Here is a 25,042-nt window from a genome sequence, read left to right on the forward strand (position 1 = left end):
TGGCACCACTGAATTACAGCTCACGTCAGTCAATAACAGTTTTGTTTCCGAGATAAAAGCTGATTTTTTCCCCTATTTGAAAAACAGTTCTCACCCTTTTCCCTTGAGCTCTCCTGTACTGTCTTGATCATTTCTAGATCTCCGGTCAGTTGATACGACCGTATGTTAAGGATCACAAAATTTTGAGATAAGTAGAGATATCTTTTATAGTAGTAAAATCCATTTACACTTCATATTCACGTTGATTCAGATTTTTCAACTCTATTTGTGTGCAGTATTTCTACCGGTCTTTGAAAATAATTCCTTATTTCTTTAACAAAAATTGTTTATCTTACCGTAATGAAAAAGCAGAAAATATAAATAAAGTAAGAACATATGTAAAGATGTCTTAAGTGAGAGCAAAGGTGATATATAGGTTGATTGATAATATCGTTGTACAGCTAAAGGGTATTTCTAAAATCAAGAATGGTCTGTATTTTCTCAATGGTCACTTTAAAAAATGTTTTTGCAGAAACCTCAATAACTATTTGTATGTAATTTATGAGAATATTACATCATCGAACTTCATTAAATACTTATTAATTACTGGAAACAAGCAAAACTATAATAATATTCTACATTATCATATCAAATCTGTGCAAAATTACATTTCTTTAGTCTTTTGAATCCTCATCAGATGAATCACTTTCTGGTACATAAGTGTTTATAAGTAAGTCATAACACTTGTTACCATTACAGCTACAGGTTTTCATGCACTCCACTGAAGCCTGCACACACTTGCAATTATTTGTGTCCCACGTATGTTTACATGTACAAGACTAACTATGGGCAACTTTTAGCCATAGACTCTTGAGTGCTCCATTTGGGCACCAACTTTCCATTCGTATTTTGCCAACCAAAATGTTCGAATTGAAGGAAGTCAATATTCGAGTCGCTGGCGTGCCGCTAAATGTATGTTTGAAGGTGTGTTCACTTGATGTTGGGCATTAGAGCATCCTTCGTTGGTGGAAGTTGGTCTGAGTTTTTGTGACCGACCAAATCAGCACAGCCACAGACAGCATTGATCGAGATTTTCTGTGAGTAGGTGTAGAGATTCATCGCAAATTCTTCTGCGCGTGCTATCGTCTCATCATCCACACTACCAGATCCTATGTTACTTAGCAAGTATGATTTTTTACCATATACATTCCATGCGGTCTGTTTTCCAATGTCTGTGAACTGACTGGTGGTGTCGCTTTCAGTAAGTACATGGAACGCTGGCGAGGAATGTCATTTCATCGTTGAGCACATTCACAATTGTGTGCATTGGAATAAATTGTAATTTTATTGCTGTTCTAATAGACATCCATATTCTTTTGTCTTAATTGTTTTAAAAACATGTATAAAGAGAACAAGAATATCGGAATCAATGAGCAGCTGCTTATAACCGCAACTGAAAGCGTGGTATGCGTGAAATATTATCCTCGTATCAACCTATTCATATTTATATTTCATAAATGGCAGGCCTTCTCCCTTTGATGACTCCACGTGAAGTAAGTCTGTAAATCCACCCGATGTGATAACTAACTGTTCGTCTTTCAATGTTTGCCTACAGAACCTAATCTATATATATAAAAGAGAACGCACAAAATCCTTTGTCCGCTCATCACGCTAATACGGCTGAACCGATTTCTTTCATTTTTGGGGGGTTGTTAGGATTTGGACCCTAGATGGTTTTTATCATATCACTTTAATTTTCAATTACCAGTGTCTTGAGATAATTGACCAATCAGGTGTCAATACGTACAAAAAATCCTTTGTCCGCTCATCACGCTAATACGGCTGAACCGATTTCTTTCATTTTTGGGGGGTTGTTAGGATGTGGACCCTAGATGGTTTTTATCATATCACTTTAATTTTCAATTACCAGTGTCTTGAGATAATTGACCATTCAGGTGTCCATACGTACAAATCCTTTGTTATTAGTTCATCATAGGTATAAAAATAAACGTATTTATATGCAACCCGCATGACCCTGTGACTCGGCGGGTTAACATAACTGACAGGCGCTATAAATCACTTGAAAGCGAAAAAGTAAAAATTATCTAAGTAACAAAGTTTATTGCGTTCCGGGATGACCGCAGCGAAGCGGGGCGGGTTGGGGTGACCGCAGCGAAGCGGGGCGGGTTAACATAAATGACAGGCGATATAATGTTAACATTAGTGCAATCTTCTATGGTTTTTATCATATCACTTGAAAGCGAAAAAGTAAAAATTATCTAAGTAACAAAGTTTATTGCGTTCCGGGGTGACCGCAGCGAAGCGGGGTGAACGCTGCTAGTCAGCTCTAAAGAAAGAAATGCTGCGAGGTCAAATTTGTTTTCAGGCAAATCAATAAAATATTTCCAATGTTGAGGAAGCGGACAATCTCGACATTAAATATTTCTTCTGATATGTCAGTAAATACTTGCTGTTCGCCTAAATCTTGTATCTCCTTCAATGCAACTTGGACTGTAATGGTCGAGTTCGTGAGTACGCCCTGTTTAGAAAGTTCAGCACACATTTTACATATCCGCCAAATCACCACCAGTCAGTTCGCAGACATTGGGAAACAGAAAACATGGAATGTATATTGTAAAAATCATATTGGCTAAGTAATTTAGGATCTGGTAAAGTGGATGATGAGACGATAACACCAGGGGCGTCATTTAGGGGGGCAGGGAGGGGCATTTGCTCCCCTAAGTTTGAGATTTATATAAATTTTATCAATAGAATAGTAGTAAGTCAGTGAAAAATGCGAAATTTTACTTATATCAAGGGGTCTTGCCCCCCCCCCCCCCAAAGCAAAATCTGAAATGACGCTACTGGCTAGCACGCGTAGAAGAATTTGTGGTGAATCTTTACACTGATTCACAAAAATCTTCGATCAGTGCTGTCTGTGCTGATTTGGCCGGTCAAAAATAAGTAGACCATCACATCCAGCAATGAAGTGTGCTCTAATGCTTCACATCAAGTGAACACACCTTCAAACATACATTTAGCGGCACGCCAGCGACTCGAATATTGACTTCCTTCAATTCGAACATTTTGGTTGGCAAAATACGAATGGAAAATTGGTGCCCAAATGGAGCACTCAGGAGTCTATGGCTAAAAGTTACCCATAGTTAGTCTTGTACATGTAAACATACGTGGGACACAAATAATTGCAAGTGTGTGCAGGCTTCAGTGGAGTGCATGAAAACCTGTAGCTGTAATGGTAACAAGTGTTATGACTTACTTATAAACACTTATGTACCAGAAAGTGATTCATCTGATGAGGATTCAAAAGACTAAAGAAATGTAATTTTGCACAGATTTGATATGATAATGTAGAATATTATTATAGTTTTGCTTGTTTCCAGTAATTAATAAGTATTTAATGAAGTTCGATGATGTAATATTCTCATAAATTACATACAAATAGAGTTATTGAGGTTTCTGCAAAAACATTTTTTAAAGTGACCATTGAGAAAATACAGACCATTCTTGATTTTAGAAATACCCTTTAGGTGTACAATGATGTTATCAATCAACCTATATATCACCTTTGCTCTCACTTAAGACATCTTTACATATGTTCTTACTTTATTTATATTTTCTGCTTTTTCATTATGGTAAGATAAACAATTTTTGTTAAAGAAATAAGGAATTATTTTCCAAGACCGGTAGAAATACTGCACACAAATAGAGTTGAAAAATCTGAATCAACGTGAATATGAAGTGTAAATGGATTTTACTACTATAAAAGATATCTCTACTTATCTCAAAATTTTGTGATCCTTAACATACGGTCGTATCAACTGACCGGAGATCTAGAAATGATCAAGACAGTACAGGAGAGCTCAAGGGAAAAGGGTGAGAACTGTTCTTCAAATAGGGGAAAAAATCAGCTTTTATCTCGGAAACAAAACCTTTATTGACTGACGTGAGCTGAAATTCAGTGGTGCCATTCGGAGAATCAGCATTCGAATCAAAGTACACTTTCCTTCCGACTCACCTCATTGTACGGCTATTTTTGGAAGTAAACCTAACAATTTTGGTACCGTTAGAAAGATAATTTAATGCTCTACAAACTTAATTAGGGATATTTTTTTCTATATCTCAACTCATTGGGGAGATACAGAGCATAAAAGAAAATATTAAGGATAAAATATCTCAGTTTTTAATGTTTAAGTTAAAATTTCCAAAAACCTGTTGGGTCTATCCAAAGCATGAATAGACAAAAGCGTAAAGCACACCTTAGAGATAAAACTGTAAAAAGAAATTCATTAATATCTTGATTAGTTTCGGAGATATGGCCTTTTATTTGATATGCTCATTTTTTAGCTTCAGTAGGGGGAAGGTGGTGTGCGGGGGACCTTCCGCTCGCATCAAGCAACCTGCGGTCTAGAAATGATCAGGATAGTGGACTTAATGATTTAGGACCACCGGTTGCTTTTATTCTCTCGTGTTGATCGAACTTCTTATTTTGGAGACTTTTCCAGATTCTGCCTCCCGACTATTAACCCTTCTCCGGTATAACGAAGGTAGACATGATGCGCAACATCGATAGATACAGATTTACCATCTATAAGCCCCTGAGATTTTGCCCCAGACAACACTTCTGATTCGTGGTGAGAAAAGGATCTAGCACAGAGAAGCAACGTAGGGACCACGACTAGATGTTAACGGTCGATATCCTGATATTTACAATAGATTTTAACACAGAATACGAAAAGCTGAAGAAACACTGATTATCACATAAGACAAACAATTCATTATGTAAAACAGGACTTTTAAAACAAAGCGTGCAATAAAACATAACATGACAATACACAGTTCAAGGCTACAAGACAAATAAGAATAGAAAATTTGCAATACCTGTATATACGAGATCTGAATGACAATAGCATTTATGAATATCGTGACACACACATCCGCACACGTAACAAAATTACATTTTTATACATGATAACAAGAGTTCAAACGAAAAAAAGACACCAGAAAAGGTAATATTTCGTAAACACATTTCCAAATTATTAACATGGACATAGCTACATAAAAACAGATTGACATCCTAAAACGAGAGCAGTAAGTTTTCCGTTGATAATACACAACTGGAGTAAATCCCAATTCTCGAATACACTAAAACAGTAATTCACTGGGAAACCTTCATGACATGAATAATCTTCTGCAGGTGAATTTAATTGATTTACAATCCTATCCTATAATAAATTCAGCCATGGAATGGTAATTAAAATCATCTAAATGCAGACATTCATTAAAGCAACTTGGAGTGCATACACAATAAATTTCTAACTCCCTTTCTATTTATGTGTTTATATTTTCAAATAAGCATTTGTTATTACATTTATTCATTTATTATATTTCATAATTTTCCTTTATTTATTTATATATTCATATTAAATATCGTTTACTAAAGAAGCTTCGCTAGATCACGAGATAGCCTACGATTCAAACTAGGTAAAAAATGACCAATAACATACATACCATTAACACACTGTTTATACATATTATAAAAATAAAGGATGGGTATTATTTGGTTTCTCCCCGAATCACTTGGTTATGACTCTAGCTCACTTGGTAGTAGTTAGGTAAGATTAATTCCCAGTAATAGTTTACAACGGCTCACTGCAAATCAGAGTACAGGATCCAGAGCCGTCGATCGATTTGGGGAGAAACTAAACGTCATCCAAATGGATTTTATTTCTCAGCTAATCTGTATTAACATTTTGATGGATTAAGACTTGATACTACATCTATTTCCCACACAAGAATTTTCTGGAAGACTGAATAGATCAAGCATTACTAATTTTGAAGAATTTATTATCGGAGGAAATTTCTCAACGGAAGGATAAACCTTCGGGGTAATTTTCTTTTACTCCTTCGGGGTAATTTTATTGTATTGAGACATACTGAAAAAAAAAAAAAATCAAAATCAGCAAATTGAACTATTCAAAATTACCTGGTTGCAGCTGCAAACTATTTAAACTCTTTGCAAGGCAGTAACAGGAATCGATTCATCTGAACCGGTTCCCGCCTTTCCAGTTCCACTTCCCAAGAACGAAAGACAGAAAACAACGTGCCCTGCGAGGCTCTAACCTGCCCTCACTCGCTAACGCTCACTCGGCAATATTATATGAATCAGGAACAGCAAGGACATCTGCTGAGAAAATATAAAAACTACATCTATGTGAATTAGGAACAGCAAGGAACCAATCATGGGCGTCTCTGGCGGGGGGGATGAGGGGGACGTGTCCCCCCCAAATATTTTGAAGTACAAAATGTTCAATATTCTATTTAATTTAATTTATTTACTAACAGCAGAATAACATAAACAATAGTTATTATATTTATTTGGAATATAATATTCAGGCTATGAAATTATTATAACAGTTCTTAATATGTCTCAAGAAAGTCCGTGAAGGTAAGCAAAAAAGTTACAAATGGAATCACAGATAAATAAACAAGTTGGGCTAGGTACTACTATTTAAATCACTTTCTTTGATGTCCCCCCCAAAGTTTACATGCCAGAGACGCCAGTGGAACCAATGACAACCTGCGAATAATACTAACAGTGACAAGATATCATCACCTGTCACTGTTAGTATTATTCGCAGGCTGTCATTGGTTCCTTGCTGTTCCTAATTCACATAGATGTAGTTTTGACTGGCCTGGGTATGACAGGGTAGGTAGTAGAGAGTTACCAAACTCTTTTTCACAGCTATTGGTTGAAAAAATCCAAATGTTTGTCATCCAACAAAGTGAAATCCCCCCTGAAATTCCAGTACTACGAAGAAATTCTTCAAAATATGTTATTTTAGTTGGCAACGATTTCTCATAGAATGTTAAAATTTAAAAAACATTGTAGATCTAAACTAATTTGTTTCTCTTTCTTCTACATATTATTTTAAAGTTGCAAAATTGAGACCTTTCCACCTACATGCATTGAAACATTGAAAAGTAGCAAACTGGTAACAAAGTAATCCAACTAAATAAGCAAGAACAGCAGGTAAATGTTCTTTAATGTAAACGTAGTAAATTTAACATTAGGAAGTAAAATTTACTTCTTTAATATAATTTAATATAATTTCATGAACATTTAATGTTTATATTGGTAGATCCATTGCAAAACCTATCTAGAATACACTGGAAAATGTGTATTACAATCTGTAATTACATCTGTAACTTATCCTGTTCGCTCAACACAAAATAAAAGCTTTTCTAACTTAATAACGCGAAAATTTTAAACTTTCAAAAGTAGAGTTCCTTTTTTTTAATTCTATTTAGTTTTCAAATGCTAAAATAGTTCTATATTACAGTGTTGTACTAGGCCCTATTACAAAGTAGATGCAAGTCAACAATAGAAGAAACCACCAATATGTGTAGCGGGATGTTAGTAGTATGACCATTATGTTTCCAAAACACTTAAACACTACTTCCAGTTTCAAGAAAGCGATTCCAGAGAAAGGTGGCAGTTAGTCTGTTTCCTCCTGAATTTTAGGTCATATTTTATCTTTTTTAAAAGAAACGTTTCTAACAATGTATCATGTATCAGAATTATGCTTATTAAGCATAAGATTGTAAAATTATATTTAATATACTGTATTTGGAGTACTAGTTGAACAAACTAATAAATTAGTAATTATTGAAACAGGATTATGGAGCGCATTTTCAAATGTCCCGCTTAGGCGCGCTACTATTTTCTGGAGGTATTATTTATGTTTTGATGATGCTGTAATCGGTAATTAGTTGGGTTCTGGTCGCATCTGGTAACAGGCATTCCAGCACATTCAGTTTAATTTATCATTTATTTGCTGCTGTATTGCTTTTGTGTTTATCTGTAGAACATGTTTTATTCAGTCGGTGAACATTGTATTTGTTTTTATTTAGTGTTTAATTTTCTTCCTTTAAGAGATTTTACAGGTAGTCATTTTCTGTGAAATATGTGCACTCCGACACTTCTCAGGTTGGGAGGATGCCGGATTTTTAAATTTCAACCCGTAATAATATTTCAACATTTAAGAACTGGATTTTTTTTAAACAAGACTATACAAATTTGTGGTGAAATCTATTTGTGTGTGTCTAACCAAAGAATTGGCACCAAGTACTAAAGTCTACATTACACGGATGCACATATCAAGTTCAAATCCTGTCCTTCAATACAAAGGTGAGATGTGTGTTGTTGGACGAATCCTGAAGAACCATTCCAACAATCCAGCCACAAAGCGTGTCGGAACTCAACACACGTCTTTGCCATAATTCTGATCTGAATCACGAATCCAGCTGGAACTTTGCCGAACACGTGTAGCACGGTAGTGCTGGTTCTAAACACACGCCAAACTAAACACATTTCACTCAATTGTGTGAGTGAGCAACCAAAATAAATAACAGCTGATTATATTAGTAAAAAAGAGACAGAGATGGCTGAGCGGATTAGTCAATCCCGTGCTATTCAAGCTGTCAAACGTAAATGTCTCTGCATTTCCTATGGCTGAAACTATAATTGAAAGTATTATTTCTTTTACACAGCTTGAATATGGTTTATATATATATATATTCCAAAGACAATATGTCACGCACACTGGATATGAGGAATCACATAACCCAAACACAAAATACAACAATCACTCAAAAATTATTAAGGTTACTGCTGAAATTTAAGCTTCTGCTACAGTTTATAAGAGTTACTAAGCTCGAGAATGTGACTTTCCTTCGAATACACGAATCAAAAACACGATATATATCACAAGTGTGTTAATTTACGTACATTACACACTAAAGATTTATGCTTTCAAAGTCAGTTGCCAGAGGAGATCGAAAAAGTTCTGAGAAACCATAAATGAAAATTAAATATTTCAGTTTAACGTCCAACGATTATGCCCGTTAGGCTACAGGAAGCAGATTTACGAAAGATATTATAATGGAAAAATTGGTGGAATCAAAATGTAGGAAGAAGCGGGAGAACCCAGACAAAAATCCACAGACACGAAAATTCCTACTCGGCCGGAGATCGAACCAGGGTCCTCAAGAATCAAAAGGTAAAAGCTCTACCATTGAGCTGAAGTGCATTTTGTTGTTTAAGCGCAGGATATACACGTATTTATATATTTCAGTATTAGCAGCAGTAACAAAGACAATCGTGCATATGACCTTATTTAAAATAAAATTCTCAAAATGTTCGGTAATTACTCAAGAAAATGTAACAAGAATTGATGGATGATGACGTTTACACACCACAGATGATGATTATTAACGGTAGTAGATCTTTACTAATTATACAGTATACTCAGTAAATTAATAACATACGGCACTCGCCGTAGAATTCATAGTTGAGTTGAGCTGATTTTGAGTTTAACGTCTCTTTCAGCGGCGAGGCTATACGAGGCGGGGCTTACTGATTAACGTGGAATCAGAACCACGTGAGCTCCCGCCGGGAATCGAATCCGGGCCTTCCACGCCAAAGGCGCGTACGATAACCGCTTAGCCACAAATGAGCTCCATAGAATTCATTGAACTGAACACAATATTGTGGATGAGTGTGAATTCATATTAATATTTTTGAGAAAATAAAGGAAAAAAATATTTTTGTAAACCCAAAACTAAACTATTTACAAACCTAAAATAAACATTTTAGTAAATACTAGCTGAAATGCCCGTTACTCACACAGAGAGAATAGATTTATGAAAAATATTTGAATTCCATTTCTACTTAGGATCAGGCTCGTATCCACGGGGGGCTAGGGGGGCCGACCCCCCCTAAACTTTGGCTGGCCCTTTTAAAGTTTCACGGTAGGCTTGCAAATGGACTATAATATGGTGATTAAGTATAATATGATTGGGTCGGGCCCCCCCTAACTTCTACCGCCCCCCCCTAAATTTTTGGTCTGGCTACGGGCCTGCTTAGGATACTCATTTCAACGAAAGAACAAAGATAAAAAAAATTCCTAAGATACGCTATTTTTGGAACAAATTTTGAAATAACCTACCCCTTAGAATCATTCTTTTAATCAAATGATATAATAAAAACCCAGTTTGAAATGGGTAACAAATTAAGTTTCAAAGCTTTTTAAAACCAGGCAACCGTCTTCCCTACCTCGAAAACTATGGATTCCACACTAATTCTCGGTCATGTTGAACATTTTTTCTTCCTTTCTCACCCCACGCCGATGGAGACTGAACCTAAATGGAATTTGGAGTGTCTAATCATGTCAATATTTCCGAAAACAATTTTTTTTTTTCTTTTAGATTAAGTCATATATGTACCAAGTTGGTTGAAATTGTTCCAAGCGTTCCAGTTATGTTGAAAAACGTACATACACACATCCTTCAACATTATTCCTGTTAATTCCCAAACCAGTTGACATGTTCGTCTTGACTAAAGTTGAGCTTAAATGTCATCGTGCCACCCCGAAAACTATGAATTCGACACTGATCTTCGTTATTTTATTTTTCATCATTTACTATCCTCATGTTGAAGACTGCACTTGGAGTTACCAGAATCGAGAGTGTCAGTATTCATCTTAGCCACCTCGAAAATTATGGATTCGACTCTAATATCGATAGTTTTCGATTACTTTTACATATCTACCCGTTCCTGCACCACAGTATATTTTTCCAGATTTTAAGTAATACACGTAGCAAGCTTAGTTGAAATTGGCCCAAGCATCCCAGAACTGAGCTGAAACATATAATACATAAATTCACCCATATAGAATGCAACGCTTAAGAACTAACTATAAAGAAAATCTGATAGTCCCGCCAATCTAACTGAACGCATTGGGACAAGGTGCGTACTTTTCTGACGAGGCAATGTACATGTCACCCATGCGAGCGCCCGAAGGCTAAATAGCTTTCAATTTACACCATTTTGCTACTCAGCTATCTCGCAAAAAGATTAGAATAACTAAAGCAGGAGATTAAACAATTGCAAATAGATGGACGTCTCGGTTCGTTACAAGTACAAATTGCATCACGTCCATCAGCTGCTGCTGTTAATGAATAATTACTGTATTAAGGGAGAGGAAAGAAGAGAGAGAGAGCAGAATCATCAGTTTTATACTTTGAGACGCTTCGCACTACTTGTCATATCTTACCTTTCTAAAGGACTTTCTGATTCCAAACAAATAAAATTAAGATAATTGTTCAGTCTCTGATGTTGAACCGTCTGTTCTCATGATTAACGAAGTAGAACAATTAGAAGTTTTTCATGGTGTTTCTTTCTCTCACTTAAAGTAGATTGATATCGAAGAGTTACTATACATTTCTCGACGTATAACAATTCTATATATGACCAAAACTATTATGATACGAAGTGGTGGTAATATTTCTTTCAACGCACTTCCTAAGGCTTTCATATAATTAATATCAAACAGTAATACTTTTCGGAAGATAGACCAATTCCTTTTCAACCATGTCTGTTTGTTATCACATTGGGGATTCACAACTAATAATAAAGACTTGACTCATTATTCTGTGTGCAAGTGAAGGTCATTCCTTCAACGTTTCAGTGAAAATCAGCAACCTTGATGACGAAGGTAGGACGAGTTTGTTTCGGAGGTTTGGGTAAGAGCAGTGGGCAATGAAGATTTTAAAACTGCACTGTAAAAGTAGTCATAATCAAGACCATCAGAACAGAAAATCCAAAATTAAACTCTATCCGAGGAAATTTCGATTGGATGATTTCAGCTCACTGAATTAAAAAAGCAAAATTGCTGTTGAGAGTTAAAATATTTCCGAGGCGTTGTATTAAGTTGGAGGGACTACAAATCGCTATCCTTAAAAGAAGTAGCGATTTATAGTCGAAGAGACTGTATGCGTATATCGATAAATGAGTGTTCAATAAAGGAATTAAAATATTAGTTAAGGATAAATTCTACAATACAGTACAAATAATAAATTCATGTTTGGGTATTCTTTAGAAACTACTTTTGGTCATTGTTTAACATGTCTAAAAATGTCCTTAAGTGTTCTATCAGTGGAAATAAAAGTTTACAATGTCTCTCAACAGTGATTAACAGAAATTTCCCTTCGACTGTACAAAATGTACCTGAACTTCCGATGTGTTTAATAAGTATATAGGCTGAAAAACTCCTTTCCAACAGTGTTAGGATACAAACTTTACCATGTGTACATTCACGAGTTGTTTCTCCCCTATATACTCATTGAACACATCAGAAGTTCAGGTACATTTTAACACTCTTTGGGTACTTTCTATTAATCACTGTTGGGAGACATTGTAAACTTTTATTTCCACTGATAGAACACTTAAGGACATTTTTGGACATGTTAAACAATGACTAAAAGTCGTTTGTAAAGAATGCCCAAACATGGATTTATTATTTGTACTGTATTGTAGAATTTACCCAGAACTACGAGTTTAATTATCTTTATTGAACACCCATTTAACGATATACGCATATTTTCTTCGACTACAGTCACTGCATCTAAACATAAATATCTCCTACTTAATATAACGCTTCGGAAATATTTTCACTTCCAACAATCATTTCACTACTTTTTCATTGCGTAAATAAATTATCAAATATAATTTATCGAAATTTCCTCTGATAGAGTTTAATTTTAGATCTTCTGTTCTGATGAAAATTGATTCAAAAAAAACTTTATTTCCGTGTTATTTTTTTTTTTAAGAGTGTAGAATCCTGACTTGTTCTCATATGTTAGAAAGATCAGTTGACTTTTCTTCGTCAATATTACGTTCACTAATCATACTTTTAAGATTTCGTTTCGATATGCTGCTTTAACAACCACTATACTCGTAAACTGCTTCATTATACTCCTAATGAACAAATAGCCACAATGTGGGTAAAATTTTAAGTACATTATTGAAATTTCTACAGGGAAGGAGAAAAATTGAGATTTAAACCAGGTAGCAACTAAATCGTTGTATAATGTTTTAATCAGGAACGTAACCTGAATTAGAGGGGAGCTTAATTGAGGCCGGAGCCACTGAAGAAGTTTCAAAGAAACAAAGTTATACATTAGAAAAACTGGAAAGGGGTATCCTGGACCTTGGAGATGATGAGCACCCCCTGTGAAGAGGAAATATCAGTGTAATAGTTGCCGTAACCAGTTAATGATTTCTTTGCACTTTAGCGGAGTTAATGCTGTTTTCAGCCTGTTGATTGTAAACTTTAATTTCCAAGTCAATTTTCAATAAAACTGGACGCCAATTCAATAGTTTCGTTTGTCTATATAGACTATGTACGACTACCTGTATGTTTAAAACTACGAACTGGATCACGATTGCATCGCAGTGATGTTATTCTTGTGATTACGGCTTGCTAAATCAGCTACTGGTAAAATGATCGAGAGAATCACCTCTTAAATAATAAGTTTTGAAATGGAGTCACTCTACTGTGGCAGCTTAGAAGTCGTATTTTTTCAAACCAACATTGGTTCGAAATTCCCAGACAAGTGTATGAGTAATTAGAAAATGCTGTTAAAAGTGATAAATTGAAGCAATGTTTCCCCTTTTGGATCTGAAACAACTCAATTAGCAGCTAAATTGTTTCTACAAGTATGTCTCAAAGGATTAGATTACATTCAGAATTTCAATAATTAAGAGTTCATAATACTATTCCAGCTTAATATATGTGCAATTTCTATTTTTTTAAAACTTATTCATGAAACTACCAACAGTGCCAACACATTCACTGTTTTATTTACAATACTATACTTCATTTTTTCTGACTATGAATAGCCACATTATAAAGCCCGAACCGTTTCAAAAAGGAAAGTTTCCTCAAGTATATTACGGCTGATTCGGTTCGGACAATATTCTAAGAGAATTTGGTTATATCGATTATCTCTACCTATTCATAAACAAGATACCGTAATAGTGCTTGTGTCAATTAACTCATTTCAAGTTTACTCATCTGACCAATCAAATGCTTGGATGAGAATAATTATGTGACTAAAGAAACCTATTTGCATTGATAAAATTATGAAATTTTATGTATTTTTTTCAGTGATACTTCATTTTAAAATTAAATATTTGTGTGTGAAAGTGAAAAGATTTTTAAAAAATGAACAGGACTCACCTTTTAACCTTAGATGGTGGAGCCTCTCTGCGAGAACGAGCAGAACTAGAACTAAGATTTTTGCGATTCACAGCTGGGGAAGAAAGAGAAGAGTCGGCCCGACGTGGTGGAATTTGAGGTGGAGTGAAATTAGCAAACACTTTACTTTTAACTTCTTTCAGCTTTGGTTTAGTCTTTTGTTCAGCTTGAGCCTGAGCTATTTTGTTCATCACAGCATCCCATCTACCTTTCTTTGGTGCTTTTGGAGGCCTACGATTCTCTTGATTTTCATCCTCTGTACTGGCACTCTTTGGGGATGATTCAATCATAGCTTTGATTTTAGACACAACGTTTCTCTTTGGCATTTTGTACTTCTTCAACTGATGATTGTGTTCCTCTTTCACTTTGCTGCTTGTTGTTGCAGAGGATGGTCTGGTTGATGGTGTAGTTATTGTAGCTGTAGATTCAACAATTGCACTAGATGTCTTGTCTTGATCTGAAATTGATTCTTGAACCACCGACTGCGTATCCATAACTATATTTTTCTGATTATTTTCAGTTTCAGTTAATACTACGTTGGGTTCAGCACCGATCTCTGCTGAAATATCTTTGGCACTCTCTGGTAAAGCTGGGCACATTTCTTCTGTAAGAGCAGTAGCCACGGTGATTTGCATAGGCTCTTCAACATAGTAAGTTGTATTAAGATCTTCCTTTGTACACGTTACAGAATCTGCTGATATAATTGTTTCCGAATTAGTTAACACAGTCATACCAGGTACTTTGTCTAATTCTCCAAGTTCTTCAGTTTGCATGGGTTGAACGTCCACTGGGATCATAGTCACTGGTTGTTCCTCATCCGATTTCAAAGCAGATTGACCTTCAACTCCTGAATCTGTTCCATCTGGCCTTCTTTCAAAGTCCGAGAAAATTCCGCTTGAGTCCATTTCTTCGGTTGTAGCAGTAGAAGCTGTCATAATTCCACCGAAACTTGGACACCTTTGATGATTTGGAGGTCCTATACTTCCGTTAGTACTTCCATACAACGTCCCGTCAATTACTTGAGCTCGTCTATCGCCCGGAGCCATTGCATCTTCGTGATCTGCATCGCTCTCTGTCCCACCAGCACCAGGATCACTGAAAAAATCTGAATCAGTCATCGTATCAAACTTAAGCTTCAACACATCCACTGTCAACACTCCAGATGCTGCACTTGGTTGGTGTTGAGATGTTGAACCTGTATTTGTTCCTGGAGACGTATCATTCCTACTTGCTGGTCTACTCCATTCACCGTCTCCTTGATAACCTGTGTCCAAACTGGTAATGCTGGTAACGCTTGTTACAAAACTCGGGGCAACTGTTGTTCGGGTTGTAGTCACACAATCTGTAAGAGAACAAGCGAATGCCGTAAGAAATTATCCAACCAGATTTTATTACAAGAATTAAAATCTATATTTCTTTTTTAAAAATAAGCACACCAGATTATGTAATTTTTATCATAATAATAGATAACATCTGGGGCTGAAAAGTAAACTAGTATAAATCATAAAATATTAATTTCACAGGAAAAGCGAAAAAGTGTTTGCACGACAATATTTTGTCGAACTGTGTTGATTGTTTATTGACGGAAAAACTGTTCACTTCCTGCATTCCAGTTATCCTCATCTCAAAACGTTCTTAGTGTTCCTCGTACTAATGTAAGTAAAGAAAATATAATAACTCAATTTCGGCTAAAAAGTGATTTGGCATAGTTTACCTCTCAACCCCAAAACGTGAGATATAATGCGCACAATCCCTAACAAGAGAAGGAGTACAGAGTCGGAAAAAGGATTGAAAAGAAAACCCTTCTACAAATGTACACTCATGTCCAAAATGATTGTCGCATATCTATAACTGTCTTCTTGTAAGAATATAATTTGATAATGATGTTGCAGGGCACTTTTAATACTGATACTATGTGTATAATCGGGAAATGTATATTTGTGGTAAATTTCATAGGAAAAGAATTATAAATACGAAAATTAGAATGAGTAAAACAAAACGTTGCTAAATGGACAAGAAAGTTTTGTTTTCGTTTTATTGCTCTTATTTACTGCTCTTTTGACATGAAATTTGCCACACACATGTCTTTACCGACTATACACATACTAACATCATAAGAAATACCGGGCGAATTCGTTATCAAATTATATTAGTAGAACAACATATTTATAGACATGCGACAATAATTTTGGACATGAGTGTACCTCAAAGTATTGTATGTAGTATTTCTATAATTAACAACTCATTACAATTTCAGCTTATACTGTACACGTGATTTTTTTTTCGTGAATTCTATTGGTTGGTTGTTTTTCAGTTAACAGACTCTCTACGCATTAAGGCTATATTAAAGAGAGAGAGTGTGTAACGTTAGATTTGAGCAGTATCTCCCATCACACTCGGTTTCGGTATGTAAAGTTGAAACACTAACTGCTAAGCCATGAGATAATTCTTATACTGAGTATGAGAAACTAATGACAACCAACTACTTCATTGAGACTACTACTACTAACACTATTTACTTTCCTATATACTTTAAAAGTTCCACATCTCTCATTAGCGGGACTTGTCATTTATATGTTGATGTTACATCTCTCAATTATAGCAATCTTTTGCTGAAATATTTGAGAGTGTTTACATACTTAGGAGTAAGTTAGAGAAATTTTTCTGCCATAACTATGGAAAGCTCAGTTCCGGTCCCACTAAATTTGGAACAGATATTTATTCAAATTTATCTCTGCATGTATGAACAGCATAGGAACACGTAAAATTAAGAATTATCTCTACATATCAAGGAAGAAATCCTGATTGCTTAACTGTATGAACGACTAATCAACGTCTAGACCAAACTGCTTAAGCTAAAAACTAGAAACTTTAAATTTGGACAGTAGATAAATAGGATTTATGACGTAATATATCACTATTTTTTTTAATTCGATGTTGAAAGGGTGGGCGGAATGCGGGTTTTGGATTACCATCATAATATGATCATCATATGTCGGAATCCCTTAAGGTTAAGAGACATGGAATTTCGTATTTAGACTTTTCATTTAAATGAATTAAATGTGTCTGAGAACTATTTGAGATTTGACCCTGAATAAAAAGAAAATTAAGGGGTTGCAATTATTACAGTAAGATATCTATATGTAGAAATCCTTTAAGGTTAGACATAAAATTTGGTATTGGGACTTTTCTTTTAGCGTGTTTCAGTGTTATTACATGTTTGACCTACAATTAAAGAAAAACGCGTGGGTATGGTTCACCAAGATGACCATCTGGACTTTCATTCTAAAGTTTTAGACTGATTCTTTTTAAATGGTGCAGAAGGAAAAACCCAAAATATTGTCTGCAATAAAACGTAAGGACACTTTCTAGTATTTTAATAAAGGGATAAAAAAAAGTTCTATGAAGAAGAAAAATCGAAACTAATGAAGAAAGAGAATTACACATTTGAGAAACAATAAAATTATTTCAACTGTTTACGAATACAATCCCAGTTATGAAGTTGACTTAAGTCGTAAGATTGAGGAATGGGAAAGAAGCGTAAGGATGAGATTAAAAAAAAGAGATAAGTACAGATGAGAAAGACGTTTAGAAATAGAGAGAAAACAAGAGCCTACAAGAGGAATAGAATGGAATCAAGTAATTTATTCTTTTTTTTTTGGGGGGGGGAGAGAACACATATTGACGGAACAATTAGACTGATTAATGAACAAATGAATACAAGATTCGACGGAAGACTGATTCATTGGTAGAACAGAACACGAACACGGACGGATAGACGGACAAAGTTATTCTATAAGACTTCCGATACTTATGCATAGCATAGTTTGGAAGTCTAAGTTCACGAATAAAGCGAACGTGTATCTTTACAAGAATGATGTTCTTTCATTAAACTATAAGGAAGGAACTCCCTTTTTTACTTTCTATTCTATCGATTCATACTCGTAATAAACTTCAAGAAAATACGCCCCTAGTATTTTATCACATACAAATTATCACTTGAATTTCAACCAACCATTATTAAGTAGTTTTATTTCATTTCTCAACATTGCCTTTAAATCTCTTTATTTGCATTATCTTAATCATTTTCTAAATATCCATATTTTATCTTTGGAAAAAAGAATAGCAGCACATAATCGTTGAAACTTTTCCTTCTCTAATTTAAGATCATCAACTTGTGACTTATCAATGACATTACAAATAATAATAACATAAAAAAATTAAAGTTTAATTAAGTTCTAAAAAATCAAGAATCACATTTTGCATCTAAATATATACATCTTATATATAACAGGTACCAAATTTAGCAACGTATAAATTCAGGCAAATTTTGTGTTTTTCACGTGTTTACAAGCGTATCTACAAGATGGAGCACTGAAAATTCTCTGCTACATTCGATTGGTGGGAAATACTGCAAGTGAAGTGAGAGTAACAACGGGGATTTCCAATATTTTAAAATTATTTTAATTTAAGTGAACAGCGTGCGGATATATACAATATTAACGAACAGTGGCGTATTTACGATTTTGTTTCGGGGAGGGCTTTGTTAACTTTCGGGGGGGTTGCCTGAAAATGTGAAAATTCTGCAAGATATTTCATATACTTCACTACAGTAAGTAAGATTTCGGGGGGCTTAAGCCCGGAAACCCCCCTAAATACGCCACTGTTAACGAAGTAAATGGACTTTTAGAAGTTCTTTTTCGCCCACTGAAAACGACCCCGTGCCATGTTTCTGCGGAAATGACGAAAGTGGTGCCCAAGAAGCTATCAGGAGTCTAAGGGATTATCTGGATATATGTCAAATAGAGGGAGTTTGATTTTTTTTTTAATCTGAAGTCATATTGTAAAACTGTATGTATAATAATTTACTTTCCACCACCTATGTTAAAGCAAAGTCACTCTTGCGGTTAAAAAGAAAAAAATAATTATTATAGCACCTATGACTGAATTCAGTGAGTTTGATACAGTAATATGTTCTTCTAATTTTACGATTAAAACTACATGATTAAATTATGTTACTATACTAGTTATTGAACCTCTCTGTAAGTAATAGTATTTAATTATTTCAGATATAAACTGTAGAGATAGCGAATCCACTTCAGTTTTCAGAAATCCTTTAACTATACGAATCAGTTGTCAGCAATATGCAGTTTCGCAAAATATCTATATTGGGCAAAGGTAGACGTCAACTGCAGACACACCTATGACGTGGGTTAATAGTAATATTATATATGTAAGAGACACTTTATGTTTTACATTTAATTTAAATTTAAATACTAAATCTGTATTTTAGTGGAAATCCCCACTCTCACTAATAAGCACTCATTAATAACAGGGAACATTTCTCATAGCCTCTCCTGTGGAAATTTAAAAAAAAATGTTCACACATCATATAGACGACAATTATAATTTAAAATGCTATACGTTACATTTAGTTGCATATTATGAACTACTAGGCACTAACAAACACACAAAATGTATTAATTGAGTGTTGAATCGACTATTGGGATCAACATATGCTATCAGCAAGAAAAGTAGAATGTGGTTCTTGAAATCATTCCAACTAGAAATCTGGCGTCGGACGCACCAGTTTAGTTCTGCATATAAGTACAGCACATCAAAAAACGGAAAGAAATTAGTCATATCAGATAGATATATTCCTCTATTTTCAACACACGATTAAACCCCTCTCCGAAGTAATCAATGGGTATTATCAAGGACATTTTTTTTCTGACAAACAACCATCAAAGCTATCTGTTCTTTTTCTTGAGGTTCTTTCCAAGGCGTGTTGATGTCCAACTACTAATTAAATAATTTCCGCTATTCCTGATTTTCTTCTTTCTTATGTCGACTTACTACTTAAGGAATAAGCTTCAGAGCTCTTATTCTTCTTTCTTTCATTATGTCGAGTTACTGGCTCAGGAATAATCTTCAGAGCTATCCCTTATGTTGTTCTATCTTATGTCCACCTACAGGATTACAAACGATCTTCAGAGCTATTCCTGATGTTCTTATGTCGATCTACTGCCCAAAGAATAATCTTCAGAGCTATTCCTGATGTTCTTATGTCGATCTACTGCCCAAAGAATAATCTTCAGAGCTATTCCTGATGTTCTTATGTCGATCTACTGCCCAAAGAATAATCTTCAGAGATATTCCTGATATTCTTTATGTCGATCTACTGCCCAAAGAATAATCTTCAGAGCTATTCCTGATGTTCTTATGTCGATCTACTGCCCAAAGAATAATCTTCAGAGATATTCCTGATATTCTTTATGTCGATCTACTGCCCAAAGAATAATCTTCAGAGATATTCTTGTGTCGACCTATTGGCTTAGGAATAATCTTCAGAGCTATTCCTGACGTCTTTACGCTACTAAGGAGAGTCTCGAAGAGAATATCTCATTGTCAGATATTTTAATGCAGCATTTTTTTTTTTCATGTTTCACGTTAAACCTTCCTGAAAAGTATTAAATTGAATCTCATGATTCTACTTAAGTTTTCAGTTATAATAAATTTTAAAAAATGCCCTGCTAGAAAAGCTTCCTAAGCGTGTTGACATACGTCCATCCCAATAGTCGAGACAGCGTTTAAATATAAATAAAACTAAAATTCTATTCGTAAGTTTGCAAAATCAATTCAGCGTGACTGAAAACTTTGACATTTGTTTTATTAAATTGGTTATGTAACCTCTCTAACTTGAACAATTTTTACAATTATCAGCTTCTTTAGCACCCTTTAAATCATATCCCCATTCTTTTAAATTATTCAATAATTATCTTGATTAGGATTTCAGAAAGAAGGAACAATTTTCTCTTTGTGTTAAGTCTACAAATTAATACAGCATACCAAAATAAATAAGGATTGCAATTAATTTAAATTCAGACAAACTTTTCGTAAAACTGTAATAATTTACCAGGTAGTTAAATTAATTCTTAGCAAAATACATATCTAGGACGAGCATTTAGAAACAATTTTTAAAATGTAATATTTCCAAGATGAAAATGTATAGTTAATACATACACTGAAGTGTTAAAAAGAATTTTTTCTGGTAGAGTAGGAGAATGGGAAATAAAAGTAATATAAACATTGTTCATGCAGTAAACTATTTTAGAAGCTGGAGACTCATTCAGTAAGGTATTTGCTCATTGTTCAGAATATTGTTTTCCGTATTTTCCCCATAACGTATTTTTCAATTTTTGTAAAAGAATTCTTACCTAACTGCCCCGTATCCTGAGTTGGAGTGGCTTTCCTTTGCTGCTCTGACACTGTATCTTCCTCCTCCTCTTCTTCAACGTGAAAAACTTCATGATCATGATGTTCTGGGATAAGCTCCTCACCCAGAAGATGAACAACGTCTTCACATGAAGGAGTACGACCTACACTGCTTCCTACTACACTTTCAGCACACATGGTAAAATCTGCCATTTGGTCTGGGGTAAGAATACCTAAACTATCATCTAGCTCAAACGAATTTTGTTTGCTCAAAACTACTGGTTCTAACGGAGGAACACGTTTTACTTCTTCTTTTTGTTCATTTAACGAAACTACAGAACTAGATTTTTGACTGGGTGTTGGCCATTCCCATATTCCGCTTGGTGTTGGTGTACAGCCAGGACTTTTGATATCACAGTCTTTTAAGTTAAGGGACATTAGTCCCTCAGTTGCACCCTCTGCAGAGGCGCAAGTAGATTGGTCTGCTTGACCTGTTTCGTCTTGGCCAGGCAAGACACCAGCTTCGCCTGCAGGAGGAGTAACTTCTTCAGATGGAGACGACGAATCTTCCAACTCCTCCGCTGCTTTTACATGCTCAGTAGTTTTCGCCTCTAAAACCGGAGAAATTTCCTCCTCCATGGATTCTTCCTTTGATTCTGTGGTTGTTTCGTTGTAAACATCGGACGAAAAAGAAGAAATTCGACTTGAATCGTTTTCGTTCGGAGTCGATACTGCGCTTGTTGAGGACGGTATGTTCTGCTGCGTACTTTGTGCTAAATCCGGACTTTCTCCTCTCGGTGAGGATTGGTAGGTATCCGTTCGCTGACGTTTTACAGAAACTGTTTCAGTTTGTGCATGCACTGGAGGAGGCAAAGGATTATCTGGGCTAAGAGCTTCAGGTGAAACTTTGTCTCTCTGTACGAATTGATTTGCCCACGGAACCCTACTAAGTCCTGTTGGTGAATGTTGTGAAGGTGAATTTAGACTTTGATGTATTCTCCTAGGATGCCTCAACTGTTGAGAAATAAATCCAACGGCACTGCTTTGAGAAATAGGACTTTGTGCAGGACTCAAAAGAGAGACTTTATTAACAGGAGCCAATATACCATGTTGAGGCCTGCAAGTGAAATATCGAATACCACGTACACATCCGTCATGGCGACCTACTGGCTCATCCAATTCAATACCACACCAGAAACCGGTCTCGAAATCGACCGTACCGAAATACCGAAGAGTACCGACTTGTTTGCCACCGACAAGAACACGACAACCGACATGCACCGAACTAATCTGACGCTCACTAACAGCTGCTCTAGGGGATTGGTGACCTAAACCAGAAAGGTTGCTTGGTCTTGGCACGCGGCTTAAAAGCGGGGAATTTGGTTTGCTGCAGAAAACCGGAATCCGGCTATCTCCTGGGCCCTGCAAAGAAAAGAAAATTATCTTGTAAGTACATTTTATTCTTTGTTTCTAAGAAACATGTCATCGTTAAAATATTATGTATCAATAATTATATACATATAAAATAGCAAAAAATAATGTATGATACTAATAATAGCAACAAACTATCAATAATATGGATCACCTCATGCATTCTGTATGGTTTCATGTTCTGCGTATCAAAGAAATCGATTAAGCAAAAGTCAAATTACCAATGAAGGAAGAAGAATATAAATTTAAAACTATAACATTGATTTATATGTTTTAAGAACAGGAGCAGTGACGACGCTAGAGATTGGGCAAGAGAAGCGGACGCCTCCGATGATATCCCCCGCTCTCGACTGCTTCCCCCAGACATCTTGTACGGTAATGTAGGACAAGTAACAATATACAAAATAATAATAATAATAATAATAATAATAATAATTGCCCCTCAAAAATGGCTCTGCCCCTCCGCTTATCCCCCCCAGAATTAAAGCTAGCGTCGTCATTGGTTAGGAGGAAAGGGATGTAACACATGACCACTAAGCACAATACCTCTCAAGCTAGACAACCACCAATGTTCAATACTACTGTAAGATACGTTGACTAAGTTGGAAAGGGTAGCAGCTTCTTAAATATAAGTTTGGGCATACATTTTTAAATAGATCTATATTGTTAAGCATGGTTGTATAAACTCTAAATACAATTAGAATAAAGAGTGTTTTGTAAAGAAAAAGTTAAACTGTGATAGGAAGGAAATTTTGGAAGAAAGTCGTTCAATATTGAATTTACAACCTCGGCATTCACACGGGTCAACTAAAGAAAAGCTCAGAAAGTCAAAGAAAAATAACTAGGCGCAAAGTTCAAAATCTTGCGACTAAAAGTGGAAGTTAACCATTCACTTTACCCTCTCGGTTCCTTTAGAAACATTTAGCAACAGTTATCTGCTAGATTTTTGTTAAGGAGCTTTCTCATAAATTTTAAATAAAATGCACAATAATGTAAAAATTCTTTGGAATACTTTTATTTCCATATAAGGTAAAGCTAGGAAAGTTGGTTAGTTGCCTGGATTAGAGTTTAATTCGGTTTAACACCGAGGCTATATGCGATGTTGATCTACACAGCTTGAGGTGGAATCCGAATACGGATAGAGTTATGTGAAATTAAGAATATAATAATGTCGAAAGTACACAGAAATCTACTTCAATCGAAACCAGGGGTGTAGACAAGCTAAGTGCCAACAATATACAGAGCTTCAAAAATCTTGCTTGCAAGTACTCGCCAGCGAAAAAAAAAAAAATACTAGCCAGACCATTTTGCAGTCATAGTGTTTATACAAATAATCAAAAATCATTTTGCGACATAGTAAACATAATACATTTTTTATTTTGTTTATCGGCAAATCCCTTACAAATAATAAACAAAAAGCGTGACGTGAAATAAAATAAGTTTTTGGACTTTGCTCGCCTCTGATAGGCGAGTGGGTTTTTTAAGCCCTGACAATATATACAGAGGTGCATAATTTATAAAATAATAATATGCTTTAATCAATGGACATACTCTGAAATAGGTAGCTCTCCTCACTGATCTACTGTCTAGGGAGATGCATTTGTGCATGAAGCCTCTGAATCGATTCCCGATGGAAGAGATTCGAACAGATTACATTGCAATGATCAGATTCCTCTTTTTGCTGTTGACAAAGAATAAAACTAGGAAGGCCAAAATTTTCCGGAATCGGAAATTTAACTTTCCGGATTTCGGGAAAAATCTGGCATTTTCCCGAAATCTTAATTTTCTGAATTCGGGATTTTTTTCGATTTTACTTTCCGGATTCCGGAAAGTAAAAATTCCGAAATTAGCCATCCGTAGTAAATACAAAATCAATCAATCTACGTGAAGGCACTGGAAGTCAAAACGATTGAGAAAATTTAAAGACGATATGCGTTGTAGTTCTATAGGGGATATGGGCAAACAATCCTTAGATAGAATTACAAGTATAGGAGCAATTATTTGTTTGAAGTTAAGCCTCCCTTTTCAATATTGAATCTATTTGAAACGTGGATTCGAATCACCGTAATGTATTCAAAGCTTTTCTACCGGGAATCGAACCCAGAATCCGCGCTAGCCACTAGACCAGCGAAGAGAGCCCTACCAGTTACTATCATTGTTATTATTTCAATGAATAGCAGAAGTACAATGACAAATCTTGAAAAAGAAAAGTTATTGAATAAACTAAGAACTGTCTATAACAAGTATTTTCTCATAGGCTAAAAATCTTATGGAAGTAATTTGTTTCGTCGGACACA

The 25,042-nt window shown here is 35.3% G+C and overlaps 1 protein-coding gene across 4 annotated transcripts in view; it reads right to left on the reverse strand.

Moving 5' to 3' along the window:
* Positions 1–25,042, reverse strand: part of LOC145686159 (uncharacterized) — a 550,748-nt gene that overhangs the window by 301,740 nt on the left and 223,966 nt on the right. For all 4 annotated transcript variants that reach the window (XM_081759157.1, XM_081759158.1, XM_081759159.1 and 1 more), the window contains exons 2-3: positions 21,317–22,736; positions 14,082–15,441 (exon numbers count right to left, since the gene is read on the reverse strand). In XM_081759157.1, coding sequence (XP_081615283.1) covers positions 14,082–15,441; positions 21,317–22,736 — 2,780 coding nt within the window. The remainder of the gene's footprint in view (positions 1–14,081; positions 15,442–21,316; positions 22,737–25,042) is intronic.

Source organism: Thermobia domestica, chromosome 5, assembly GCF_964235325.1.
Source record: "Thermobia domestica chromosome 5, izTheDome1.hap1.1, whole genome shotgun sequence".
Classification (NCBI taxonomy): domain Eukaryota; kingdom Metazoa; phylum Arthropoda; class Insecta; order Zygentoma; family Lepismatidae; genus Thermobia; species Thermobia domestica.